Source organism: Doryrhamphus excisus, chromosome 11, assembly GCF_030265055.1.
Source record: "Doryrhamphus excisus isolate RoL2022-K1 chromosome 11, RoL_Dexc_1.0, whole genome shotgun sequence".
Lineage (NCBI taxonomy): Eukaryota > Metazoa > Chordata > Actinopteri > Syngnathiformes > Syngnathidae > Doryrhamphus > Doryrhamphus excisus.
This window is the reverse complement of record NC_080476.1, coordinates 13237771-13248898: the sequence shown is the minus strand read 5'-3', so window position 1 is coordinate 13248898 and position 11128 is coordinate 13237771. Positions and strand designations below refer to the sequence as shown.

Here is an 11128-nt window from a genome sequence, read left to right as displayed (position 1 = left end):
TTTTTTGCCTGTTATCCGCAGTCTTAATGTGAGACACATGGAGTAGTGGGAAAGTTTGTGTGTATATATATATATATATATATATATATATATATATATATTAATTTCTTATTTGTTGCCACACTTAACTGTTTTCTATCATCAAAAAATGAAAATATTAGTCAATGACAACTAGAGCTCTGAAATGACACCCTTTCTCAGGATGTTATGACTAACATTTCGAAAGGAGAGAATGGGGTAAGATAGGTCACCTTTCTGGTTCGGTCTGATACAATTCCTCACTTGAAGATATTTAAAAATATCACACAGTCATCAACTCTGCCTTTTTACGTTGATCATTTATAGCGGTATAAGTTCATTGGAGCAACTTCTTTCTTTCTTGAATATTTCCCCTTTATACTAGTGAAATTACATTGTTTTTTTCATGATATTCCAAGGTTATTCTCTTAAAATTCCAATGTTTCTTGTTAGATCACAACCGGTTTCTTTTAATATTCATGTAAAATTACTGCTGATTTTCCAAATTATGTAAACAAACGAATGTATGTCAACAAACAAAACATTCTTCCTTAAGACAAATGAAAACACATGACTCTAAAATAATTCAACAGAAGCTAAATCAGGTTAACATTAACATAACACAAATTTTACATCTCCACATATTTCACTCACACAGCACGACTGATTAGCATTCCAACAGAAATATCAATGTAGCAAAACATAGAGCCTTTTGTCAGGATTAGTTAGCTAGTTCAGACTAGATAATATGTCAAACAACTTTTACTGAACACTTAATGCCATTTCACAACAAATACACCTAAATAGAAACTACTTTCTTAGCCAACACTCGTTTACTGTAACACGCGTCTCCAATACACTCGTACACATCACAAAAACACTCAACATTGTACTAACACTTCATACAGTACTCATTGGGGGGAGGGGCCGGAATTGATGACATCCGAAGCCTCGCTGCCCGGCTGTACCACGTAACGGATTCGGGAAAAGGTTCAGAATTTGCCGTGATGTTTGCCTGACACTCAGCGATATAAACCCCTCAGGCTTAAACATTAAAATGTGGGCTTTTGTGGTGAGAGCCACCAGTTGAGCGTGTGGATAGTGTGTGTCGATGGTTTGGAGGGTTTGGTTACTACGGTGACGTTAGTTTGGAGTTCAGAGAGAGAAGATATGGCGCCAGCTTGAAAGAGGAACATTTCTCCCGTGTGGAAACATTTTGACTTGATCAGTAAGCCAAATCAACACTATTAAGAGATGCTATGTTTGCATTTCATAACCTGTATTTTCACTGTTTGTCATTGTTACTGAGAGGTGAAGTGCTTATTGTGTTTCAAAGAGTTGGGATACAATAATAACACCTCATCCATGTTCAGGCATTAACGTGCCTTTCACGAACATAAAGATGAAACTGGACCTTCACCCATCCACGGTAAGGTTAATAGTACTACTTTATAATATTAATATATTACGGTATTACCAACACAAATTATGATCATTGTGCAAATTTATCAGCCACAAGAAAACAAGAGAGACGAGGCCCTTGGTGACATGGTTGTCAAAGATACACAACCCTAAAGCATAGTGGAGATGTATCAAAAAAAAAAAAAATAGCCTCAAACCAAAAATTATTATTGAATAAACATCAATTAAATCTGCCATGTTCTGTCCTAGTTACACAAGCACTTTGCCTGAGCCCATGCCAGCTCGGTGACATAAAACCACGATGAAGCAAGCCATATCACATGGTGCATGGCATTTATGGACAAGAAAACATTCAGTATTTTATATGTACTGTATATTTTATCTTACACTTTGTCGATTAATCATTTGGTTATAACATTTTTTGTAGTACATAATCATTTCCAAGAGCCAAAACAGATCAGCATTCAATGCATCACACATGAAGATACATCCGCCTGTAATTGTATCCAAGGCCAGCAGGTGGTTTCGTGTGCACATGAAGCTTCAAGAAGTGAATCCATTCTCGAAACAGTTGACTGGAATATTAATTTGCTTGTCCTAGTACAGTACTAGGACAAAACTAGCAAACTAATATTTAGCATTACCTGTGGATTACCGGAGAGGACCACGTTAGCATCTTCCTCGTGCCAATGGCGCCTTTATTTCTGACCTGCGCATGGGCAGAGCGTACAGGCACGGTCTGCAATTGATCCACAATGGAACCAGATCGCCACCTACTGGCGAAAGAGTGTAACTGACCCTCAACACGAACAGAGTAGTTCAAAAGAAAACAAAAAAATAGATGGGGTGTCTGTAAACACAATTACAAAAGATGCCGATTACACGTATGTTTATACGGATGGGCTGCTTTTTCTGCTTGATCCCTGAAAGAGGCAGAATTTCTTCATCAGGGAAGGCAGTGGTACAGGGTTCTTCTGTTCGTTACTTCTTCTCAAAACGTGCTAATCGTTTTCAACAAAGCCTCCGAACAGTTCAGAACAACGGAATGAAAAACATGGGAAATTCTCCTGTGGAGGTTTATACTTTGCTGATTGGCTCCTTTCACTGTCAGTTAGAAATGGATTCTGCCTCAGACAGATCATGTCGTCATCATGCAGAAGCACCGCCCCATAGACCCCCAAAGATGAAGGTATTCTTGCACCTATTTCATCAATGAAATGTGCACATAATGAGGGACAAAGTACAATGGAGCCTAATGTTCTTCCTTCGCTTTTGGGTTACGACCCATCAGTTGGGGATCATTGATAGAAATACAAAAAAATCCAATGACTCACTTTTACAATTCTTTATTGATTGTGAATAATTTAGATGGCAAATACAATGGTAATGATTGAAATGATGGCGCCCCCTGCAGGTTGTAGCATATGAAATGATCACAGTTGGCTCTCCAAGACTGTCACGCATTTGGAGTTTTTTCTTCTTATGATGCATGGAAACATGCTGTAAGGCAGAGTAAGAACACGAACATTGGGAATTAGTTACACGATAATCGCGTTGGCTCCCAAAAGTAACACACCAATGAGGTGGAGGTCATGCAATGCATTGTGGACGGGGTAGTGCCGCTTTGCTAGCAGGGAGAATAATACATGAACTTGCAACCATCAAGTATCTCAGGTCTTGTTCACCAGTGAAGGAAGGTTGCAGTGTGAGGTTGACGGGCAGATCGGTGCAGCATCTGCAGTAATTACCGGCCGTGGTGAAGACAAAGCTAAACCAAACGCAAAGCTCGGGGCAAGACTTAACTGCTAACCCAAAGGCTGCAAGCCACCCTTGTCCGGCTGAGAACCAGGACCTCAGATTAAGAGGTGCTGAGTCTCATCCAGGAAGCTTCACACTTAGCTGCAAACCACCCCCCCATGATGTGGTCCTGATTCAGGAGATGAGATCCTACCTTGGTCTCTTGTGCATTTGCTCAATGGTCTCAGGTAGAGGCCGCCTAAAGCTCTCTGGTAGGAAGAGAGTGACAAAGGCGGACGCCATGGCCAGAGACCCGAAGGTGACGTAGGACAGGTACTTGAAGTAGACGTCTGTACAAAGAAAGATTGTGTTTTTAAATAAAGCAAGTGGTAAGTGACAACAAAATGGCCGTGCCCCAATTGCTCTCACTCAGTTGTATCAGAAACGGTGCGATGCAGCTTCCCGTCCTGGAAACCATGACGCACGTCCCTGACGCCGTGTTTCTCAGACCGGTCGGGTAGAGCTCGGCGGTGAAGGTGTAAATCAGCGACGTGCCGACGGTCACAGTGAATTTACCCAGCATCTCCAAAGCTACGGCCACCTCCAATACACCTGAGGGGGAGGGACCAAATATGACACGTTTAGCCAAAGTTCCGTATCATGCACGGTGCACAGCGCTGAGCCGACCCTCAACAACCCAATTGGGGTAGACTGACCCTAGAAATGTTTTTTTGTCTTAAAACATCATAAAACAGGCGTGCTACCGACCAGATAAGAATTTCCTTAACCCTGGGCTCGCACTGAATCCGTGCTCAGAAACGTCCACCAAATGGGCTCATCCTCGAATGTGGGCCTGACATGTTTGATTGGAAAATAATGTCGGTTGCACTTGGTCCATTAGGTGGTGGTATTGCAAGCTTATGTCACCATCTTCTGGATCTGGTCTTTGACTGTTCACACCTGTCCTATTTAGATTGTAGGTGGGTCAGCGATGACCCATATGCTTTGAAAGTCGTGCACTTTTACTGACACTCTGCTGCTCCCACTCACTTTGAGGCACCAGCTGAATGAAGAAGAGCGACAAGGCCACGACCAGGAAGACCAGGATGACGGCCACGCGTCGAGGGACGAAGCGCAACGCCAAGAAAGCGCTACTGTATGCCGGCACCTCCACCACGGCCGACAGGAAGCAGCTGATGTACGGGTCCGAGTGAAGTTGTGATGTGTTCAGGGACAGGCCGTAGTAGCACATACTCAAAGTGAACCTGGTGAGACGCCCAATGGTTTTACTCCAGATGACATAGTGTGTGTGTGTGTGTGTGTGTTACGCACCACAGAAAGGACAGACTGATTGTTGTTGCTGCGATGCTTCCTCCCCTCAGCAGGTCAAGGAAAGTGTAGCGCTGCACAGACGTTGTCTCTGATGTGTCTGCCTATGATGCAACAAGTGCTGTCAGTCATCATGCATGTCGCTCTCCACTCGCTGGCCACAGAGTTAGGGACACGTGCACATGACTGACACTGCCGGAAAGTGTTCATGTAACAACAGACAGAAATCTGTGCATCCTTTTTACTGGAGCTACCCTACGTTTTGTACCGTTTTGTATGTGAGCTAGCGTATATATAGCGTATAAATATACTGATCGAGTATATTTTATGTTAGAGACCTGCAGTTTTATTTTCACCTGTTTTTTTCAGTGACATCTTTTCAGGTGTACCTAAAAAAGTGTAGGAAGTTGTAGGAACATGAAGTTGACTTGCATATATCATGTAATCAGCAAAAACCTTCTCCGGAGCTTCCACTCTGTTCATCTTTGCAGCTCTCCTCAGGATGCTCTCGGCCTCCGCCACTCGTCCCTGAGACAACAACCACATGGGAGACTCAGGGAGGAACCTGTCACAGACACACAACCATATGGAAGCTCAAAAGAACAGCAGGTAAGAACCATGAGGTGAGTCTTTCCTAGTAATGAACACAGCCCACCACCAGAGGGGGATGTAGAACAGGGCAGGCACAGTGATTGCCACCGTCAGGTCCTTCCAGCTCCTGAGGAAGTAAGCTATGAGGGGCAGCGTCATGTAGCCCAAGGCCCAGGCAATGCATATGCCCATGGATGCAAACACCACCCGGGCGTTGCCCGTTAAGATTTCTGTCCCTGCGGAGTAGAGAAAACAAGAAGTGATGTCAGTCCTGTCACACAGGAAACAGTCCGATCTAAATGTCCAAGGCTACAATGTAACTACACCAAGAGACCCATCCCATCCCATCCCATCTATGCTGCTTATCCTTCACTAGGGTGGGGGTATGCTGGAGCCTATCCCAGCTGTCATGGGCAAGAGGCGGGGTACACTCTGGACTGATGTCCATTATCATCAAAATGTTTAATACAGAGAAGAGCAGCATCTTGCATCAGGGACTGACTAATTTCATTTTGACAGGAAGTAGACAACCACTTCTCTCCTGGCACTGTGAGCGCGGATTTCCCTGAAAATTAGGTTTTATCATTGGTTGTTTGTTTTTTCTTTTTAACTTATTATACTGGGGAGGTGTGTGAAAAATAATTGAATCTCCAAAAAGGGGGTGGGGGGCCCTGCAAAAAAGTTTGTGACCCACCGGTGTAGTATTTGAGCCACAGCATCATGTGTGCGTGTTTACCCAGCACAAAGCAGGAGAGGTAATTGGCGATGGCTCCCAAGCTGCTGCAGAAAAAAATAACACACAGCACCTCCCAGGACGGCGAGGCGATCATCGCCAGGCTGAACACGGCCTGAACAGCCAAGTTTGTAAACAGAATCGGCTTCCGGCCAAACCTGAAAAAGGATGGAAGCAACAAAGCGTCACCTTGCATTTATTCTGTTGTACAGAATACTTCATTTTGACTGATATACAGGTTTATGTGTTATCATTTTATGCTAGCCATGACTGATGACGATGCCTCTCTCTTCAGCATCCTACCTGTCAGAGAGCACTCCCGAGAAGAAGGATCCCACAAGAACTCCCAGGAAGAAAATGGTGGAGGTGAACGGCTTCTTCCAGCTGTCACTGCAAACCAGGTCAAACTGGAAGTGCAAGCAGAGCGAGGGCGGCGTTTGGCACCATTAGGCTGGCTAAACAGACTTGGGCAAAGTCAAACATCAATCTGGTCCGAATCTGCATCACTTCACTTTGCATTTGAACATGAATCACACGCCTGACGACTTGACTGAGTGCAGAAGCATGATGAGCAGCACAGTGACCTCAGAGACGATGGTGGACTGGTAGCGTTCATTGCTGTAGCTCCAGCCGTCCACGCAGTCCTCCTGCTCCAGGCTGCTCAGGTTGACGTCCCGCCCGGGAACCGCACCCATGTCGGAGAGGTTGCGGACCACATCCAGCCTGTACCTGCGACATTTGCTCCTCTCCAGCTCCCCGTTGACCTCCTCCAAAGGCAAACCACAAGGTACACAAACTGTTAGCTAGCATTTGCATGTTTTTCCAAACAGTTTATACCTTACTAATGTCATGTTACATCAATACATCAATATTCATACTAGGCTGTCATACTAAGTGTGTGTCAGAGATGTAATTATCAAAGCATGTGCACCTCACGCCTATGATGCAAAGTTTTATGTTGTGTTCATGCAGAGAGATAAGTATTCATATCATACAGTTGAGTGGTAACAATATACAGAACAATATACAGTATATGCCTGCGTGTGTCTGTTGGACTTTGGTCCCGTCACATCTTGCCTATAAAGAACACCACCTTCAAGAAGGATGGTGTGCACTTTGTACCAAGACACCCTGGGCCGCAGTGTGCGGTTGGGCCCTCAGACCTGCAGTCGTAACGTACGTGTTAGACACTCCAATGAGGAGGCCGACCAACCAACCTCTGTTGAGGCTGCCGATTGGAGCCCTGACCGTGAGGCGGTCGTGTCTGTCATGGCGGTACTTCCAGAAACCGTTGGCGTGCACAGCTTTGGTTGTCCAAAACTTGGATTTGGGAGGAGTTCACAGGACTCATGGAAAATGACTTCTGGACGACTGTGAACAGATTCTCGACCACCATTCACCAACTCACGTCGTCCCTTGCAGTTGGAATATCACACCCTTGCTAGATTGTGTTTTTTCAGAAAACACTAAAGTAACGGCGGCTGTTTCCTGGTTGACTGTGGCCTGTTATTAGTGAAAAGACCTTGAAATAGAAGTTGTGGTCACAAGACATGACTAGATCCCATTACCTTTCACACCGTGTCCCTTGGGGAATCATGTGGGGCGGGGGGTTTCTCCAGGAGTATGTGGTATTGGTGGTACGTTCCCTTTTAAGACCAGTGCCAGCGCTTGGAATGCATTGCCGGCAGTAAGTGGTATTTGTTTCCAGTGAGGGGTGTTGAGGTGATTAGCTTTGGTGGATTTGGGATGGGGTCTCTGCTCTTTGCAGATGATATTGTCCTGCTGGCTGTTGATTTGTATTTGTATGACCCTGTTTTTGCACTTTATCTGCCCTTATTAGCGGTGGACTGTAGTCTTGTACGCAAGCGACACAGAAGATGGATGGATGGATATTCTAAATCACACCATAAATTGATCTACAACCACGTCAAATAAGTGTTTTGCACGCACATTGTCTCCAATGTTATCTTTCATTAGATGGCCTTTTATTGGATTAGGGATGAGGGACCTGACTCACAAAGGTTTGTTCAAATACCCCAAAATATTGTTGGTCATTGTTGATTGCAAGACGATGAAAAAAAATTGGATCGTATCGGAAGCCAAAAAATTTGTATTCGGACATCTCTAATTATTATATGATTTTTATCCTTTTTATGATCTTATTTCTGCTTCTAATTTCTTGTAATCTTCTATGAAATCCTTGTCTTTTAAAAATATAAAGACACTTTTGTCACTCTTGAGCCTTCTTTGATATAAAAGCGTCCTCAGTATTGTTACTGAGGACTGTATAAGTGATTTTTTTTTAGGTGGTTTCGGCTTATTATGAAGAATTGACAGATCTTTGTGATCGTAGTGAGATGAGTGAATTATCCCAGCCATAAAGTGTGGAGTCCAGCGCTGGGGAGATTATGAAACGGATGTCGTAGGGCCATCTGCACACGTCAGTTTGGGTGAATTCTCTTCACTTCTCAACTGGAGACTAAACAGAGTAGTCAGGCGGGGGGGGGTGCGCACTTGAAGAGGTCTGGTCTTGCACCCCCTGGCTAATTGGGCTTTAACATAACATATAAACATGAACTTGATACACCTTTATACTAATAAAAGTATTCTGTGCATCTACAAAGTTTATCTTTATGGGAATACTGCGTATCATAAAATGTCTCCAAGGTTGGCGGGTCTGTTTTATGTGTACAAGCCACTGTATGTTTGTGGCACCAGCAACGTTCAAGCCCATACTGTATAAACACATACTGAAGAAAAATAGAAATGCAACGCTTGTTTTTGCTCCCATTTGTCAAACATTTAGTATTCACGCAAAAGACGTATCTGGAAAATCAGTCTAAATGTGTGTCGGAGAGCACCTCTGGCATCGTGCTGATTCAACAGGATGATAGGTTGATAAGAGACCACTCTGAATGGGCAGTTTTATCGCAGCACAATTCCACAGATATTGCATCTTTTGAGGCATCCGGCAGGTTCACCTCCATGATTGTGTGGGACCTCGGCCACAATCAGAGCTGCTGCAACAATTGCTTACATAACCAAAGAATATCTGAACAAACCCTCTGAAACCTCCACCTCCATTTGGGCCCGCCCCGCTATTTCTGAAGAACTGGTCTTGTCACATGAGGATCTTGATGACAATGGGTAGGGCTGTTTGTGTCATTCCAACATGTGCTTATTTTATGACAAGTTCTACAATCATGCATTACTGCTGTTATCTGGTCGTGCTCTGAAGCAACACTTCATCAGATTGAACTCAATGCAAACAAGGCATGGAGACGACCGCTCAACTGCTCGCTGATGTTGCTGGACTCTACTGCGTTCTGTGTTTTTCATGCCGAATACGTTTGTTTTGGGTGTCTTTTCTATTAGTTGTTCAGTTTTCAGTTGTAGCTTCGGTAGCAACTCATGGAATATCCAATTTGACCCAGTAAAGACATCCAGTGTAGTGTGGCGTTCAAAGGTTGCAAACAGTTTTTGCTGCAGCAGTGAGAATATTGAACACTCTACATTCTGTATTGGTAGAAGACCAAGTGGAATACCTCCATTGGGATCACAGCTTCCCTCCAGTCTTGGCTGAGGTTGACATCAGGGACCAGGCAGTGGTGTCTGGGCGTGTCCACCACAAAGACCAGGGAGAAGGCGCTCAGTCCGTTGGGCAGGATGGTGGAACAGAGCATGAAGAAGACCATCAGCTGGAAACGCCCCCACTGTCCCAGGAAGGCCACGCTGGTATCGTAGTCGCTCATGTTGCAACCTGGGCCAACCTTCTTCTCTGCTCAGCTTTTCTCCTCTCTGTCTCTGCGCTCCTCATCTAGTTCATGTGGATTCTAAGTTGTCAGCAAGTATAGACGGGCGGCGCTTGGCTCCGCCTTTTTATAACCAGTTTTATATAGTCAGTGATCAAAACCTTCCTCCAACCACCATGTGGCTTGGATTGTCAATCTGTCCTTCCACTCCTGTTTTCTTCAGGTGCTTCCTTGTCTGTCCTCATCTTCTCCTTGCATGTGCTCCTTCTTCTATGTTTTCTTTTTTTTCCGTGCACTACCAAAAACACACCGCACCATAAACACAACATAGAACATGCTATCCATAAAACAGGATGTCCAAAGTGTGGCTCCATGGCCATTTGTGGCCCATGGCTGTTTTTCCTTTGGCTGGCAGCAATATAATGTAACCAAACGAAGAAAACAAACAACAAAGGCAGAAATGTAAAAATCAGTAGCAATTTCGCAAAAAGAAAAAGCTATTAATAGAAACATTTTAAATGCAGCGGAGTGCGTGCTCCAGTCCTCAGGTCAAAAATGCTGACGGCGAACCAGCATCTTGTTGAGTCTTGATAGCTAAATGGAGCGCTAGGGACGCTTAGCGACGCTTGGGGACGCTTAGCAATGCTTAGAGACGTTTTGCTTAGCGACATTACGCTTAGCGATGCTTAGCGACGTTACGCTTAGCGACATTACGCTTAGCGACATTACGCTTAGTGACGCTTAGCAACGTTATGCTTAACGACGCTTAGCGATGTTGCGCTTAGTGATGCTCAGCGACGCATCATGTTAGTCCGCCAGATAAAAATAGTTTTCCGTGTTAGCTGCTAGAATAATAATCCGGTTGTAGATTGGTTAATATACAAGTCAGTTATGTAAATGGAACACTGTTGGCGTTTTTTGGAGTTTGATTGTGAGGGCTGTAGTGTCAAAATTGCCCTGATCCTTGAGTCCTACCTATGTCCCACCACTATTACACTTTGTCCTGCCCTGATCCTTGGGTCCTACCTATGTCCCACCAAAAATGTAAAATAATAAAAGAGAAGCCACAATGGCGAACACAATGTTTCTTTTTAATTTTCATTTCCAATGTAATTGGGAAAGAGGAAGCTTACACGCATCTTTGATGCACACAGTATACGCTATATACTATATTTACTTTCTATTACCCTGATGATTGATTGCTTAAGGCTTTCAGCACCTGAACAAAATGTAGTAAAGACGTTGTCCGTTGAGAGATTGTCTTGCGTTTTGAACCTGTAAAAAATATATACTGCATACATACATACATACATAGTACACTTGATATGAAAAGCCCACATCAACACTGAGAGTTGCAAAAAAAAAAACATTGAACCAAACCATGACCATTATGATGAGCATCCATAATATTTCATCAACATTGTCTTTGTGCGCATGAAGCCATAAATCACCTGAAAAAGCACCTTCAGCACATACTACATATAATACAGCTTTACCTGCATGGAATGTCAGAAGACGGGAAAACATTTGTAAACATGGGAGGTGT

The 11128-nt window shown here is 44.0% G+C and overlaps 1 protein-coding gene across 1 annotated transcript; it reads right to left on the bottom strand.

Annotated features, from left to right (window-relative positions):
- Positions 1–929: 929 nt before the first annotated feature.
- Positions 930–9618, bottom strand: LOC131138327 (solute carrier family 22 member 4-like). Its single transcript, XM_058087153.1, has 12 exons — positions 9376–9618; positions 6415–6597; positions 6134–6237; positions 5834–5988; positions 5162–5333; positions 4935–5071; positions 4510–4606; positions 4228–4442; positions 3607–3789; positions 3392–3527; positions 2150–2213; positions 930–980 (listed from the first exon to the last, which is right to left on the bottom strand). Exons 1-12 carry the CDS (start codon positions 9580–9582, stop codon positions 930–932), a joined length of 1704 nt encoding a protein of 567 aa, XP_057943136.1. The 5' UTR covers positions 9583–9618.
- Between the last annotated feature and the right edge of the window lie 1510 nt (positions 9619–11128).

What these genes read in the sequence shown, in the direction of transcription:
- LOC131138327 (XM_058087153.1), bottom strand. Translation starts at nt 9,582, where the DNA reads ATGAGCGACTACGATACCAGCGTGGCCTTCCTGGGACAGTGGGGGCGT. An exon ending in CCTCTCCTGCTTTGTGCTGG is followed by an intron (nt 5,334 to 5,833) that starts GTAAACACGCAC and finishes TCTACTCCGCAG; the next exon opens with GGACAGAAATCTTAACGGGC. An exon ending in TACGCTCTGCCCATGCGCAG is followed by an intron (nt 981 to 2,149) that starts GTCAGAAATAAA and finishes TACGTGGTACAG; the next exon opens with CCGGGCAGCGAGGCTTCGGA.